At 38.4% G+C, this 17,862-nt stretch overlaps 1 protein-coding gene across 1 annotated transcript in view; it reads left to right on the top strand.

The window, feature by feature from the left end:
- The window catches only part of MLIP (muscular LMNA-interacting protein), a gene marked incomplete at its 3' end in the record, with an annotated part of 42,616 nt that overhangs the window by 12,200 nt on the left and 12,554 nt on the right, over nucleotides 1-17,862 (top strand). Inside the window, exons 4-8 of the mRNA XM_010132828.1 lie at nucleotides 6,009-6,080; nucleotides 12,447-12,512; nucleotides 12,595-12,678; nucleotides 12,774-12,833; nucleotides 14,288-14,332. Coding sequence (XP_010131130.1) covers nucleotides 6,009-6,080; nucleotides 12,447-12,512; nucleotides 12,595-12,678; nucleotides 12,774-12,833; nucleotides 14,288-14,332 — 327 coding nt within the window. The remainder of the gene's footprint in view (nucleotides 1-6,008; nucleotides 6,081-12,446; nucleotides 12,513-12,594; nucleotides 12,679-12,773; nucleotides 12,834-14,287; nucleotides 14,333-17,862) is intronic.

Below are 17,862 nucleotides of genomic sequence, written 5' to 3'. Positions count from 1 at the left end.
CCCAGAAGGGCTGCGAGGTGCTGCCTCCAGGCCCCAGGCACCTCAGAAGTCCCAGAGAGTACACACTTTCTCACCCATCTTTACCTGCCGGTCATATCCTTTTCTTTCTTCTACCAGTCTTAGTGGCATATTCTCCCCCACCCCAGAAAAACACTCATCTCCTTCCCCAAGTCTTTTGCATTCAGCTTCTAGAGCTAAAGCAGATTCATCTCAAACATCTGTTCAGGAGATGAGTGCCTCCTCTCCCACCTCTTCAAGTGTCTCAAAGAAGTGGTCTCTCTCACGGCCTCATTCTACCCCACTGGTTCCACAAACCGGTGATACTAATTCCCATCCACGGCAGCTTAATCCTTCAATGGTGCACATAAATTATAGGTCTACTCCCTCCTCTCCAAGACCTGAGCAATCTGCCACCTCATCGGTGTTAAAGTGCCGATCTTCTGTCTCAGACAAGTCACCAGGCACACTGCCATCAAGACCCAGAGAGCTGACTTCACCACAGTCTTTTTCCCTGCCTCCTGACCATGAAAACACCAAACCCAAGGTACCCTTGATGCATGCTTATTTTCTAGTAGTTCTTTGTTCCTGTAGGAAAAATCACATCCATTTTGCATAATGCTAGTGAAATAAATGAGCTATGGTAAAAATGTTTAAAAAAGAACAGTTTTTGTATTGATACTGAAGATAGCGAAAACTAAATCCTACCATATCAAATTGCCAGCAGTATGTTCTGTATTATAGGGAAGATGCTGTAGGAATCCTTTAGCATGAAAATAAATTAATTTATTTGTGAGTAGGAGATACTACTGAAGATACATTTGTGTCCAGTGGCTCTGATATACACTTGGTGCACTTATTTTGGAAGTTCACCTAAAACACAAGTGTGTCAAAAATAAACCATGAAACATGTCCTATACATCCCTTGCTAATGTAAATCCACTTATATTCCCACTGAAAGTAATACAAGTATGGTGATCTTAGGTGCAGGTTTGACCTAGAAGCAGTTTAATCTGATTGATATAAACTGACTGTTCCAGTGACAACTGATTCCAAAGCACCTTGTCCCATCTGTTCTCTGCACTCCCCAGGAGGCTGTACTCACCTCAGCCACTCTGGGACTAGCCCAGAGGCATGGCTGAGCTCAGCGTGAGCACAGATTTTGAGGCCAAGAATCAGAAAGGGAAGACAAGGATGGTCTCCTGCTTCTTCCCTTTCTGTGGTACTTCTCTGATCTTGTTGTGCCAGACAGAGAATGAGGGGAGAATAGCTACTGCAAATATCAGTTTCACACTTGATGGATCAGCCACACTCCCACTATTTGTCATCCACCCTAACGTGGAGCTGCCCCAGCAGAGTGAGAATAAGCAATGATGGCAATTGCTGTGGGAGGGCTTGAGAGCTGGTTACAGTTTAAACCTGAAGATAAATCTCAAGAATGGGAAGGCGAAGGAAAGGAAAGCTGATCAAAAATCTTGGATTAGGTAGGTGACAACAAAAGGAACTGCTATCCAAAAAGAAAGAGCTGGTGGCAGAAGACATCAGAGCTGCAGAAAGCTTCGCAACCTTTTTTATCTTATCTCTGCACTCAGTGCTTCCTGTGTGCTTCCTCTTGCTGGTATCTGGGCTCTGCCCATCACTGACAGGCTATCATAGTTTATTGATTTATTTGTTCACCACACAAAATTACAGCCTGGTCTGCCAGATCAAGTTGTGTCAGATGTGTTCTTTAACAGCTTGGCCACAGCAGGGGTGACTCGAACTGCTTGGAAAATGTTAATTGAAAATGAGAGGTTTAAATCAGCATAAAGTAGCAACTGTCATGAATGGTTCTTTTAAAAACCAAACAACCCAAGAGGAACCATTGAGCCAAGCACAGCCTACAGTGTTGCTACCTCCTGTCAGTATTAGTGAAACAAAACCAGAAATGGAATTGAAGAAATACCAAGAAAAAAAGCCCCTGAGACAAAACTGGAAGCATGACTGAAACTGCAGATTGCAAAGCAGTTGCAATTTCTGCTAGTCAGTGCAATGAGCACCATGAGAGTCTCTGACAGTAAGGAAAGTCTCTGCTTATGACACAAAGCTACTGCCTGGGTTTGTAATAGTAGAGGTTATTACACCAATGCTGTCTTCCCTACTGTCCTTTTTCCTGCTAGTTCTGCTTGGTCATATGACCTTTTGAAACTGCCCAACCACCCCATGGAAACTGGGAGAGTGTCCACCAGTTTAACAGGCTTGGACCCTTAGTCTGGTCAAATTTTTAATCATGCAGGCAAAGCTGGCTCCACTGGGTTGCGGAAGATCTGAAATCTCTAAAATAAATGCAGCTGATTGTTCAGTGCAGGAAAGAACTCTTGTGGCTTTAAAATGTGAGGCTGTGGCTTCATTGATGGTTAATAATAGTGTGCATTCAACAGCCTCTTCCTTCCTGATCTCCTTTAATTCCCTACCTAGTTTACAGCATAGCTCAATGAACTTTGCTGATGTGGAATGGTACCAGACTCTCTGATAGCACTCTAGCCTCAAATCTCAGTATATTTCCAGCAAAAAACTGTAAAGATTTAGCAGACACATTAATGTCCTAAGCAGCATTTTAGGTCTCTCTAGTACCAATCAGCTCAACTTTAGAACTAGATAAAAAGCAGGTTGCTCTACCTGATGACTGTTGATGCATAACTAAATTTTTGTGTATATGACTGTGCTAAATGAATATCAAGGAAAAAGCACAGCATCTAGACGTGCTTGACTTTGGCATACGTAATTTTGCAACCTTAACGTTAAGATGTGTATTAAACCAACACCTGTTAAACCAGGATTTTTACATTAGATTTACTTTTCAGTAGTCACATCAGTTGTTGCACAATATCAAAGCAATTATGTAAAAAGGATTCTTTAATTAAGAGATTTTATATGTCTATGCCTATGCGTGCATCCATTCATGCAAGTCAAAGCATATTATATTATTTCATTTCTACATATAAACACATGTGTTTTCCCATGTTTTATATATTGATCTTTATGATCGCCAATGATTTAAAAATATGACTCTTTTGCAAAGTGATTATTAACATCGATCCACAGATCAGTATGAACTGTGGGTGACCAAGGTAAATAAACTCCTTCTTCTTGGACTTTGCAGACACTTCAATAGTGGACCTAATAGAGCAATATGAACTGTAGGATGCATGGAGACAGATAAAATTGCTGACTCTGCAGGAACAGATCAGAACAAAAAATTCTGGCTGTTGTTTGAAAACTCTTTGCAGTGGTTTTATGTGGTATAATTCCTACATATTTTTTGATTTTTCCTATATGAATGTAGCACAGTAATGCATCTAGGTCTACCCTAAACAGCTGGGGAACAAATTACCTGTAGCAACGTGGAGCTTAGCATAGCTGCAAAACCTCCCACTAAGCAGGAAGCTCTCATAAGGGACTCTACACTACCATGGTTAGTTGCTGATTTTAAGTCTTCGTAGGTATGTGTTTAGCATACTTTGCAATGCAGATTCCCTAGGTGATCATTTGAGCAAGAAAAATAGGACATTTCCAAAATTCCCCAAGCTGATATTTGCCTGAGCTTTGATACTGGAGTTGGTTTGCTTCTGACAGGACCATGGTGCAGGCCAGCACACCTAACCACCCATGGCTGTTTAAAAATACTGCTAGATTCACGTGAACTAGATTATTAAATGTATTTAGGCATTGAAGAATAATTTTAAGTAACATGAACTAATATGTCAAGAAATATATTAATGTAGACAAGAAACTGAGTTAAAGACTTTCCACTCACTCAGGTACTGTGGCAATAGCTCATTGCTCACAAGTTCTACCGTATCTGGAAGTGATAAAGCACAATAAAGTAGTAAAAAAAGAAAAAAGAAGTAGAAACTTTAACATTTTAACAGTCTGATATGTCTGTGTTTAGTCCATATAACAGAACAACTAACTTCAAAGTGGTCATGGTATTATCATCTCTGATGCCCATCTCATTATACGTAAAGGCCTGTGAGCTAGTGAAGATGTTGCATTTCATTTACGTGTTCAATTATATAATTTTCTTGACTGAATATCAATTCTAAGCAAACAAATATACATTTAGTGGATATGCCAATTTTAATATTTGGATTTTTGGTTTCTATCTTACTTAGCTGAGCAGTGTTTTGTGTCTTATCTGCATATAGATTTTGCATATACAGAAATATGAACCTACAGACATTTATAACAGCGTTGCTATCTAAATGCTCAAATCGCACGATTCAACTCACGTGACTTTCGACATTTGAAAGTTATCTATCCGAGCTCAACTTGGGCAATTCTATTACAGCTAATGGAGAGAACATGATGTATTCACAGGATGGTTTTTTTACCTTTCTAGGTGCCTATTTTGGGGTGAAATGAATTATTCTGTAGTAATGCCTGTGACTATAAAATGCATTAGTTTTGGCTGAAGAACTTAAATGGTAGGCATCCAAGTTAGAATTACTGAAACTTGTATAAATTATTAGCCCTCCCCACCCCCCCCCAAAAAAAAACCAGGAAGAAAAAAATATGCGGTTCTAGCATTTACATTCATTTGCTTTCTCAGACTGTTCATTCAATATCATTATTGTGATTAATGCCTTCTTGAATGTCTGTCAGTCTCCAACTTTGGACTGAGGAATATGAATGAAGTCAAAAGCAAATAGAATATTATGTATAGAAAGAATTAAAAGGTGGCATTCCACAGTATTTCAAGAAAGGTGAGAGGACGATATAAGCTTCTGTTATCTGAATTAAAATTTTGGCCCCTCCACTGTCATTGAGAATTTTATTAGATATAAAGAAAAGACAAAAGTGGCAAAAGAATGACCCAAAATACAGAATGCTCTTATCTCATAATGACGAGTATTCACTGTTGCAGACAACAGTGCATTAAAAAACCTGAACTGATTAACAAGTAACTTTATTTCTCAGTGACTATCACAGAAATAGTTACTTAAAATTCTGTTAGTGTGTGAATTTATGAGTTTTTCTTAGAATGTTGATGAAAAGGGAACAATGTAGGGAATCCCTATTTAATTGTTAAAGAAAGAAAAATTCCAGCAGTCATGTGATCAAGAATCCTAGCTCTTGAACTCATGTATAGAAGTATAAGTATAGAAGAATCTAAGTGCAGAAGAATCTCATCAATTATTTAAAAATTACTGAATTCAACCTCCATAATTACAAAGAACATGTAGAAAGTATGATTTCTAAAGAGTTCAAAATAACTGGGCAGGCTAATATAGTCTAAAATCTAAATTGTTTAAAAAGAGTAATTTTTAAATCCAATCTTGGAATTTTTGTACCCAAACCCATACGTTTTGTATGGTTTAGATTGTCAATTACGTGTGCTTGGTTAGAGTGGGAAAGTTCCTAGACTTATTTTTAAATATTTGTTTGGGTGGTTATTACTTATTCAGGAGATGAAAAGCTGTGGCATGACTTAAATGATCTATCCACTCATGCAAGTAATTCAGCATTTAAGGATCCTAATCAGACTCATGAAAGCCAATCACGGAAATCCCTCTAACTTAGTGGTCCAGGACCACACCACACAGCAGCAGCTACTGAGGTGTATATAGTCATATACTGATAGCTGTGCATTATCATATCAAATCACAAGCAAACCTGGAAAAAACTCGCAGCCTCTGCTGTTGTTCATTTAAGGATAGTAGTCAGCAGAAAGTGGTCAAAATCACCTTGGAAGTTATAAGCTGGTACAGGGAACTCAATTCATTGTACTTCATTCCTAAAAGCAAAAGATGTATGTTACAGTCCTTTAAAATCTTAATACAGAAATAATAGATTTTGTTTAAGGAATAGCTTTCCTAGGTAACATGTAAGCTTTGTATTGTTGCAACATGTCTGCAAGACAACTGGTATCGTCTTTCATTGTATCATACCTTTCCCCTCTCTTCCCTCTCTCTCCCTCTCTCTCTCCTACCATTTTGCTTCTCTTCCTGCTTTCTGGTTCACACTTTTAGCAGTACAAGATCAAGACAAGCTACAAGGCATTTGCAGCAATCCCTACAAATGTATTACTTATGGAACAGAAGGTTAGTGTTTGCTCAAAGACATGGGAATTGTGTTGTATATTTGAGACTGTTCAACTTCATGTACATATTCTGACATTTCGAGGAGGAGGTGGGGGGGGCGGGGCGGGTACTGCAGAATGTAAACTCTGGGAACTAATTGCTCAGGATTATAATTCCAATCATTTTTCAGGGTCAACACTTTTCACTGAAGATCAAAGCCTTCACTAATCTGAATTTCTGCAAATAGAATTAGTGTAAAAAAAAAAAGTGTCCTAAAACAATTGGCCTTTATGAAAACATCTCAGAGTCTGTATTGACTGGAAAGTATCTGGAGCACTACTGTTCTGGGACCTACCAATCAGTAGGTCTTGGTCAGTTAATGATTATTTAATGGCTATGCTTGTACTACTAAATTTAACACCCCAAGACATGCGAATTTGGCCAGCCATATTGTTAAACTGTCCTGGCCATTGCACTGGCCTCTGTTAACTACCATTCTCCCAAACAACTTCCCTGAGCACTTCAGTAGTTAGCATGGGCCAGGAGTCTGTTCCCAGTACATAGTTTGGGGTAGCAATCCTTTTCTGTAGGGTAGGACAGATAGATCCAAAGAACAGCGTTTAGTGCATTTACTTACTACCAAAGATATAGCTAACAAAGTCCGGGTTGTATAACGCTTATTTTAGATAATGCATCTTTGGAAATCAACTGAAAAATCTAACTTTTGCATGAAAGGTTCAAAGTACCCACCAATGTTCTTTTTTAGACCTTTTTTTCCCCCCAAATTGGTTTTGCAGAAAAGAATAGCCTGGTAAGTTTAACAAAAATTTCCAATGATGAGTAATGAGATTAGGGTCTTACATCTTTAAAGGCATGCTTAATCACTCTGACAGCCAGTTTATACCTTTATCATAAAAATCTTTCTGTGCACCTCATTCAGGAACTTAGCCCCTGATTAATCTATTTAAGCATTCCTAGCTACACATTTAAATACATATTCACAATGCGGCTCAGCTGATTTCACTAGGAGTTTGTAGAATCTAACAACATTGGAGGGTTGAACTTAACTGTGTAAAAATTGTGCTGATTACAGTTTTCTCCTTGAAATATTCTATACTTGAAATATGACTTGATTGTGATCTAGTAGTTATCAGTTAAGTGCTATAAATATGATTTTTTTTCAAAAAAGGGACATTCCTTTCTTTTTCAGTATTCTTTTCATATTGAAAGGGGTTTTTTTTAATTACTTGCACAAAACCTGATCCTTCCCTTCCTTAAATCTTGACTGCTCTAATGAAGGCTATGTCAGCATTAGCACGCAACGTCGTCCAATAGAAATGGTTCTGCAGAGGAAGAAAGATGGTGCAGGGGATCCTACACCCCTTCAGAATGTGTTTTGGGAGGGTTATGTTTGGGCAGAGTGACTGCACTTTTTCAGAAGAAAGCATATTCCTTATGATGTCTTGCTGATTCTTTCTGGGACACTGACTCGCAAGCTGTGTGCTACTTATCCCCAATACTTAAGACACAATTGTACAAGCTAGTATCAGTATCTGTAGAAAAAGTAATGACTCAAAAAGATACCTGTGTTTAGATAAAGACTTTTGGTTATCTACTGCATTATTGAAAATGCTAGCTTTGGTATCCTTCAGTAGTGAAAGCCCTGTTATGTGAAACTAATAAGAAATCAATTTTCTGCTACAGGATTTGGCTTCAGGAGAGGCTCTTTTTTTACTTCGTAAACTGTATGTTTCAGCGTGGCCTGACTATGTGCTTTCTCTCGTTTTGGGAATTACGGACAATAATCTCCTATTGATCCATACCAGCAGCCAATTATAGTGCTTCTAAGCGAGTTCTGTTGTGTTAGCTGACTTTGCTTATGCGGGGATCATTTTGATGGGAGGAAAACCTGGGCATACAGACTTAAGTGGGGGAAGAGGCACTGCAAATGTTCTGCTCAGGCTTCTCCCATTCTGAACTGTCATGAAACCAGGATGATTGGGTGTGCCGTGCAACACACCTGCTTCATGTCAAGGCTTATCTCACCAAGTCTTCTGAAAAGCATTAGGTATAACTTAGTATGAATGGAAGAGGGGCAGGTGAAAGCATGGTTGACTTATCTGGCTTGTATTTATCAACTAATTACAAGTACAGAACTATTATTTCAATTTTGAATAAATGTAGAAAATAATCTTCTGTCTTAAATTATTTAGGTTATTGATTTTGTCTTTTTATGACTGTTCCTTGTGTTTTCCCTTGTCACAATGCAATGTGGCTAACTTCAAGAGAGTCTAAACTAGTCTTTCCATATGATGTTACAATTCTAGGAAATATCCAAAGACCTGGTAATTGTATCCTATCACCTACACAGCACACTGCCAGCAGTGCGGTATATTCTTGTGGAGGAAATAAAGAAAAAAAAAAAGGGACATTTTCCTCCTCACGCAGAAGGAAAAAGAAGATGTTTGTGTGTTTGTTTTATGAAAAGAAAGAAACTCAGCTGAGGAAATAGGAGAGCGATCTGCTACATTAGAGACCCAGCCTTAAGTTCTTGCCTTGAGAGAACTCTTACCTATTACATTATCAAACATCCAATGTTATAGGGACTGATGTTGGCAAATGCAGATTCAAGTTGCTCCTTGAAATCCAAGCAGGAACTTGGAAAACAATTTCCCCCCCTCTCAGATAGTACAACTGCTGGACCATTGGCTATCATCAAGCATGCCAAGACATTTCTGGACCTGGAAAGCATTTCTGACAACACTGTGTTAGAATATTTTGATAAAAAAGGATTTTAGTTTTCCCCAAGTACTTCTGATGTGCACTTACTAGGTGAATTTCTTGCATCCAGAGTACAAGTTCATATCAAAATTCTTCTCAAGGCTAGAGATAAGTACCTAGTGATAAGAAAGGAAGCAGTTTATGCAGTCATAGAGTGATAAATGGCCTAGTTCATCTATAATACTAACAAAGCAGGCTAATATTAAAGGAGCAGGCTATGAGTTCCTTCTGTCTTTCAAAGGCCTTGGAGCTGTTGGTATTTGTAGGAGGAAAAGTAGTCAGGTGTTTTCTGTATCATGTTCCACTATCTTCAAGAAATAAGTTAAGGGAACTCATGTGAAGTTCTATTACGCAGATGGATTTTTTTTGCATGTGCTGTGGTCTTAGGAAAAGATATTGATGGGGAAAATACGCAAGAGAAGTAAGAGAAGAGGCAACTACTTGGCTTTTCCTCAGCCCATGGTTTTCACAATAAAGTAAGAAGTAAGCTGTGTCAGATGCAGGTTACAATGTTAATTTTTTCTCCTACTATTGATGTGGTTCATTGGTGAATAAAACAATGTTCTATACATCCTATATATTGCATGAGCTTTTATTTTTCTAACAAAACATTTGAAATCCTGTTGGTTCATTCTTTCAGCTCTGATACAGCTTTAGCAATCAAGTAGCTTGGAGTAAAGCCGTAGGCATCACTGACATCATTGGTGTATATGTAGCAAACCCTCAAAGCTGTGCTTTGTGAGGAAAAAATCAGTGGTTCAGAAACTGATTGTTTCATCTGAACATTTAAATTCTTTCACAAATACATTTTTGTTCTCTAAATTGCAATCTTCTTTTAAATTTTGGTTCCACTATTGTTTTTGACTTAAAAAAAAATTTGAATGCCTAAATAGGAATGTCCCACTTCTGATATTGCTAGACATCAACATGGGTAGTAAAGCCTGAATTCTGTTGATAGTGCTGACATAGCTAGTCAGTAGTACTGTAGATAACACTAATGCTTTGAATTAATTATGAGACTATTGCATGATAACTCCAGGAAGGAGTTCAGAAACACTATTTGTACGTTTTTAATCTCACATTTTTCTCTATGTGGAAATGTAAAAAACAAAAAGCACTACTGGAAAAAAAAAAAGAGTCGATTAAACAGAACCTTTTTTCTTTGTAGAGGTGATAGTGATGCCTAAAATCTAGTTCTTCTTGTTTCTTCTCTTTCTTTGGAGGACTCCGGCTGCTCAAACAGGAAAAAAAAAAAGAGAGATAAAACACCAGTGAAAGGAATTAGATGGATAACTTTAAAATTAAAAATTTCCTTCCCCAAAGGTTCAAAAAAGGAGAATACCACTGCAGCTTTCTCTAGCATGGGTCCTGCACAATGGCTGAATCTCAGGGGGACTGTGGAGTGCATAAGCCTTGGTGTTGTGCTCACCTGAGTTCTTTAGTCAATGAAGGCTTCAAAATGCAAAATATTTGAGCACCCAGTTTCTACTGAAACTGATGCATGTTTGGTACTTAAATTATTTAGTGTCTTGTTTCTGAGCAGACTTGTGAATGTGGCTGTAGTTCCTCTAGAGATTCCTCAGTATCTTAGTTGTTTCTTACCCTTGATGGTGTTCACCCTCTCCCACTGTTCTGTTGAAGGGAATATGAAACCGAAATGTGTTTTCTTTTTTTAACGATTACTTTATTAAGTTCATTACTGATTTTGGGGGAGTTTTGAGAAGCTTAGCAATTTCTCCATTCTGAACCTGTGACTGATCAAGATTTATTGTTTTTTCTAACTCACATTCGGACTCATCTCTCCTCAGCATGCTGGTTTGGCAATCCTGGCCCCAATGGGTAATGAAGTGACTCTTCTATTTCATCTTATCACTTTATTTTATGTTTACCAGGAGGTTGCCGTATCAAATGAAGCTGATCACAGTACTTGTGTGTATTGCTGAGCCCTCCTATTCCACACGACTGTTTATTGATCTGAGAATTTAGCTGGATAATTTAGCTGGTGATGAGATAGCAGAGATGAGAAACGACTGTTTATCTTGTCATCTTCTGTCTTGGAATAAGATTTAACTGATCTCTGTATGTCAAAAATAAAAATTCTTTTACTTTTTCCCTTTTGAACAGCTACTACTCTAATGCAAATAGGTTTATTCAGAGCTGGAGGGGAGGGAAGATGTGGATGTGGTTGGAAAGAAATTACTGTTCGTTTTTCTTACTGTACTATTTGATTGAAGGCATGGTGTTCCATAAATGTGCTTCTGTGCAGGATCATTTGTGGATGGTATTAAAATAGTATTAAAAATAAATTGTCATTAACTTTTCAATTCTGCATACATAGATGTATCCTTCAGTAGCTGGGGAAAGAGAAAAAAAAAACATACTCAGTAAAATTAAGCTCAGAAATAATTACTTAAGTATATGCTTCTTTTCTTTTTTTTTTTTAAAGATTCTGCCATTTTCCTCCCAGCTCCACGTATGTCTTCCGTGACTAGCAGCCCTGATACCCACCTCAATGGGATCAGTCCATTCTCACAGAATCCCACTGCATGAAAAAGTGTTTTACAGGAATGATCTTCACACATGTCCCCTTCCACCCTCTTCGCCCCCCTTATAATTTTTGGATTGTTTGCAAATAACTAGCAAAATGAAACTTCAGAAAAGTGTAATGTGTTAAACAAAGAATCTGCAAACCCTGCAGGTCCCTATGCTGTAGTCTGGCTTCATGCATCAGCAGGCTTCTAGAGTAATTTTTAGTCTCAGCATGGAGTCTGTGAAAATTGCTTCAAAGCAAAAATGGGTGATGGCAGTGAGGATGAAGGTGAAAAGAGAACTGAGTACTGGAGTTTGGCTTCTGAGGGTGTTTTGTTAGTTACCTGATAAGTGGAAGAATCAGCAAACTGATTGTTCTCAAACCTGCTCCAAGTACAGGTGTAGGAGAGCAGGAGGTGTATCCAAGCCCAAGAGGCTTGTGTTTCATTTTGGAGAGATTGCAAACCTGCTTAGACCAGCCGTGTTTTGGTGTAGTATCACATATGTATAGCTCATATTTGGCTTTATACAATTCTCATTTCGGCCTAAAATCAGGAAATGTCAAACACTGTTTTTGTTGCAATACAGCATCACCATCCTCTTTAAACATGAGGCACTTTTTAAATAAAATGTCTACCGAAGGAAAAGAAAGGGCCTCCTGTGTGCTTGGACCTCTGCCTCTTCCACCTCCTTACAGCCGGTGGCTCTCCTCTGATGGTGCGTGGCAGGCAGCCCCCAATGCCTCTATGGCACGTGACAACCGTTCACTGCATTACAGTCAGTGAGAAGGATGGTGGAGTTGTTGGAGGAGAAAGCAATTTAAACTGGTAGTTTCTGATTTCTAAAAGCAGAGACAATTCATGTAGTCCTTTCCCTCTCTGCATCTCCCACTCTAATTCAGAATTAGAAGTTGATAAACTGAACTACCTTGCAAGGCCTGTAATTTCTTGTTTTTGCACCTTTCCACAGCAAAATGAAAAGAGCCACATTTGGAAGCACAGTATTGCAAAAAGTGTATGTTTGCTTGTTTTTTAAAATTTTAAACTCAGTATCATGCTGAAATCTTTTGAATTGCAGGCATTAGAAGAGCCAGCCAAGACTGGCAGCGTGGCCAAAGGCACTGCTTTGGACACCCATTCAGAGGTAGTGCTGTTATATCTCTTTCAAATCTGTATTTGAAAATGAAAAGCAAAGTTTAACTGAGTGATATGTCCTCCTTTTTCAGATGTGCTCCCCTGCACAGCTCAGACAACAAACAGAAGAGCTGTGTGCTGTCATTGATCAAGTCCTTCAGGATCCATTGACTATGGTAACCCATCAATATATGGGATTGACCTTTTGTCTTCCTTTCCTTTTGTCTTTTGTCATTAATAAGTTGGTTCTCTGTTGAAAATCATTCTCCAGCGCCGATGTGCATCTTCTCCAAGTTTCCTGCAGATGAGTACGGAGTCAGATGTTCGCAAGGTAGGTGAATAAACCCAAATGCTCTTTGCAGGTTGACATAAAGCAAGCAAAATCACAACAGTAAAGCCTATGGCAACAGAAAGCTTCAGTGAGATGTGACATCAGTAGAATTGTCTGGCCGTTTGAAAGACATAGAAGGACAGAACTATAGCCCTAGAGTCAGTGCAGTTTGTGTTGCACTAGTGCTCATTTCCTTTCAACTCTGGCCCCTCACAGGAGGGGGATGTCTGCTACTTCCTCAGCTGGACTCGATGATCTTGAAGTTCTCTTCCAACTGGATGATTCTGTAATTTATCCTGGTTAACTCAGAACCAGGTAGAGAGAGGCAGGAATAACTTTCAATCCTGGTGTTAAACTTCTGATTGCATTATGTTATATTGGTGTGCCTTCTGGGTTCAGAAGGATGAATAACCAAGGGTGGAGGGTCCTATATTTGGTTTGCACCAGGTAAATTCAAATTGGTATTACTAGCTAAAGGAAAATGAAAATGGCAGAAATCCAACTGGACGCAGGAGGAGAGATATTTTGGCAGAGGAACACTTCAAGAAGTTAATTCATTCAAAGCATCCTGCAGTGTCCAGTCCATCATACAAAAACAGGGCATAGAACCAGCATTCTTGAGTGGGCATATTCAATATACACTTCAAATTTCATTTTCATTTTTGAAATTACTCCTGTTGACCAGCATGCAGTCATGAATCGGGCTTCAGGCAGATGAAAGATGGAAGCAGAAGAGTAGCTGAAAAAGCAGGCAGAGAGTGTTACTGAGGAAACATTTTTCAATGCCCATATTGAGTCCAAAGTGGTTAAAATTCTACTGCTAAGTTGGATTTTTGAGCTATAGCATCCAAAACCTACTTCCTTGGTCAATTGAGAATTGAGCCTTGACCAAAGGGAAGGCATTTGTTAGCAGTCATGAAATAAAGGGGGCAAAAGAGGATGCAGCAGTTTAACAGGATGCAGCATAGGAGCCAAGCTAAAGATTGTGAAGACCAGGATAAGAGAGAAAAGCGCTTAAACTGACAGTAAAAGAGAGTCACAGACATGAAGGAAAAAGCAGGACAAGTTGTAAGAAATATGATGGATTAGTCAGTGGAAAGCAAATCTTGTTGATGAGAATATGGAAAGATGGCATCTCAGGTTATTTTCTGAGCAAATGTAACTTAAATTTCATGGGTGAACCTCACCGGGGGCTGTCTACTAATAGGTGTTTTGTAATGGGAATTCTCAGAGATAATTGAAAGGTCAGCTTGAATACAGTGTGATCAATGTTTCTGAACAGTAAAATGAAATATATTTTCTAAGTAAGCATTTAATGCAAAACTTTAATACACCTTGTTCTCATGTGTCTCGTGAATCTTTATGGAAAATGGAAGTTCTCTTGAATCTGAGCAATAACTTGTCACAATGAAAAATCTCTGAGTAGCTCCTCCAAACTATCTGTTTTATATCAGATGTCAACAACGCTGCAGACAGCAGCTGGGCGTGAAACAAGATATGTAAGTACTATTAAAATTACTCTATGTTTTGCATGCTGAAGTATCTAATTTGTCTAATCTTGCTACCATAGTAGGTGAGTCTGCATGTAGCAGACACAGACATCTACTCCTGACATGACCTGGTGTTTCTAGTACAGAGAAGCAAGTACATTAAAGCACAGGAGATTGAGACTGGACATGTCTTCCTACTGCTGTAAATCCATCATGCCTGGAATCCCCTCAATGCAGTGTCTGCTGATAATTTTACCTATGTGAATATGATGTTAAAATCTATTTATTCACACTCTTTGTTGTTGTTTGTTTCAACTGTTGGACAAGAGCTCAGCTGTTTGGCAAACAGCCTGTTAACTGTTGCTGAAAGGTTTATTTGCTTGGACTCAGCCTGTGCTTTGGAGATCTTGCTTTCATAGAAGTCCTTTGATTTATGCCTATCCATCAGAATTTTACACTGACCCAAAGTTTTCCTTCCGAGGTCCGGAGCTGACTGAAAACCCACAGTTTAACCTTAGATGAATAGAAGCTGTTTTGTTACATATATGCACGTTCCAATACATGAAGAAAATCTCTGTATTGAGTCATCAATTCAATTATTGAAACATTAAACCTAATTAACATTTTAATCCTCACTAGCACACGCAGTTACTGCAGGCTGCATATCTTACTTAGAACTTGCCTAGTCGTGTGAGAAGTCTCTGCTTGCTATTCAGCATTCAGCACCTCACATCAAAGCAATGCTGGCAAAGCAAGAGGTGTTCCAGTTTTATGCCAGCACAATGCTTGACTAATAATTCCATTTTGCTTCTCAAATGTATGTATATTTTATTGCATACTGTGATTTTTACTTGACAGATTGTTGCGGCTCATACTAATTAGAAAGGATATTGGAAGACAGCTTTATAATCAAATAAAAGAGTGTGTTTCAGAGGTAGTTTGTGAGAACAGAGTATATTTAATACCACTCCAGTGCAGATCTCCAGCTTCCCAATCTGTGGTTGACATATCACAAATTCAGGCATCCAGCTTATATACCTAGGCATACAGTTAGGTTTTCTTTGCTAGTGTAGAAGATCTCCTTTACAAACTCTTCCTTCCCAGTCTCCCCTGGAACTTTCTAGATAAATTAAATCAATATTTAAATATAAATCAAACAAATCAATATTTAAATATGTGTTTGGGAATAACACGGAGAATTATTGGCAGGCTAACCTTTCCTATGAATTGTACAAGCATGCTGAATTTTTTCTGTGTCAGAAAACGGACCATGATCTCCAAAGTGCACTGTGGTGACTGAACTTGGTTGGTCCAGGCTCTCCTGGACTCTGCCATCACTGCACTCTGCATTAGAGCCTCCTGAGGGACAAGACAGGTGTCCCTGACATCTCTATACATCATAGCTCTTTCCCCCTCTCTTGCTCTGCTTCCTTGGTAGGACATACAAAGACTATTTCTGTCCCAGCTAATAAACCAGGCATTGGCTTGTCCTATGGCCCTGAGGACAAGGGCACGCTGAGGTGGTTTTCCATAAGATTATCTTTTCCTCTTCCTCTTCAATTTCCCTCCCCTCAAACTAAGCCCCCCAGGCCAGCACAAGACCCAGGGTGGCTTCATCCCTTCAGCTCACTGAGAGCAGCATGCTCCATGCTACCACGAAGACCATGATGGAGAACTGTCTGGAAGAGTGGTAATTGGTGTGGACCAAAGCATGCAAGGAAGTGTGCTAACCGTTAACTGAAAAGGACATGTTCCTGAGCCTCTGTGTGTGCTGACTTTTGTTAACTAGAGGAGATATATTCCAGGGGCCAACATTTCTTCGTAGTAGGTACAAGATGTCTGTTTTTAAACAAAGTGCCTATTTTGAGCCAGTCTAACAGTGTCTCTGGTAGAAATCAGGAACTGATGATTGTACATCATAATTTCAAATTGAGAGTTCCCCCAGGAGGTCTTTGGTGTCTCATTTGAGCTGTCTCGGAGGAATGATCTTCAGCCATCCTTTTTTCATAAATAATTTTTTAATTTTGGAGTAGGCTTTTGGTTTAAGCCTGAATTAATTTTACTAAAAATAGTTAAAATGGTAAATTTAGCAATATAATTTTCTCAATCTTCTTGTATTCGTGATGTCTGATATTGAGATGATTGTAAAAATGTTGCTTTGAGGGTGCTCTTGGTTTAAAGAAAAACATTAATTTGTTTATGATTCAGAGATAGGAAGATCTGTCTTCATGCTAAAGTATTACTTATAAACACACATACATATAAATGTGTATGTATGCACACATGATAATACTACTAATTACTTCAATAGGTTATTACAACTGATAGACTATACAAATATGTTGGAATAGCCTGCCATTTAACAATTAAAATGGCATAGATTTGCCTTGGTCTCAATTACTTTTTGTCTCCTCATGCACTTCAGAACCTTTTAAGAATGTAAATGATTGTACAAATAACAAAGGAGTGTATAAAAAGTATGGAAAAATGTCTGACTTCAGTGAAATTACAGCAGTTTGTACCAACTGACAGCTAAGTACTATAGGTGTCATTTAACACCTTTTTAAACTGTCTGGTCTTTGATATGATCCCAGTCACCATTTCGTGACAGTGCACCGCTGTTGGCTTTAGGGATGATACTGCTGATTTGTAATAATATAATAATTCTCTAGATAAATTATTTTTATGGCTATTAAGTGCCCTAATATATATATACTTAGTCATTGTGTTTTCATATAATTACTGTCACCAGTGAAAGCTTTCTTAACTTTAATTTCAAGTTCTAGCAAATTTATAGTTTCGTCATTTATCCCACTTACACCTATTTTTAAAAAAATTTCTCATGATTAATTTGAATAATTACTTTGCCTATTTTTTATGGTTTTGCTCTTCTTAACAGTTTTATCCTAAAAAAAAAACTTTTAAAGTGTTATAGACATGACACAGAACTGAAAAAATGAGAGAACATGAAACAGCAAAAAATCCATACAGATATACAGAAATCAGTAGCGATTTTCTTTATCTGTGGACTGCTGTGCTTGTATATATTTCAGGCAACCCCTTTGAAATGAGATTTAATTTGAACCACTGAAGTGAGAGAATTTAATTCCAGCCTGCTTGTATCTGTAGATCGTTCTGAAGTGCTTTGATGTCTTTAAGCTCATGATGAAATTGGTTGTCACACTTGGTTAATGGTATGAGAGTCCCTAGTATGTGAGTAACCTATGGTAAAAACTCTAATTTACCCTGTCAAGGGCAGAAGATGTACTTCTTGTAGGTTTAGTGCTAACTCACAGCTGTCTTTGTGTGGGTCAGAAGGTTTCCTCCACCAGTGGCTGTGTTTAGAGATGTGAGTGCTCCCAGTGAAGAGCACATTCTTCCACCATGACTCATGGTGATGTTCCCACCACCAATGTAGGAATACAGCTAACAGCTCTAGGGAGTGATTAAACATCTCTGTTTAGCACTTAGGAGACCACATCCAGAATTCTGTGGCCAAATTTCTGCAAGGTGTTGTCAGAGAGTAACAAAGGAAGAGC

The sequence above is a fragment of the Buceros rhinoceros genome, unplaced genomic scaffold (genome assembly GCF_000710305.1).
Source record: "Buceros rhinoceros silvestris isolate BGI_N320 unplaced genomic scaffold, ASM71030v1 scaffold8893, whole genome shotgun sequence".
NCBI lineage: Eukaryota > Metazoa > Chordata > Aves > Bucerotiformes > Bucerotidae > Buceros > Buceros rhinoceros.
The sequence above is the reverse complement of the archived record's forward strand: the minus strand, read 5'-3'. Positions and strand labels throughout refer to the sequence as shown.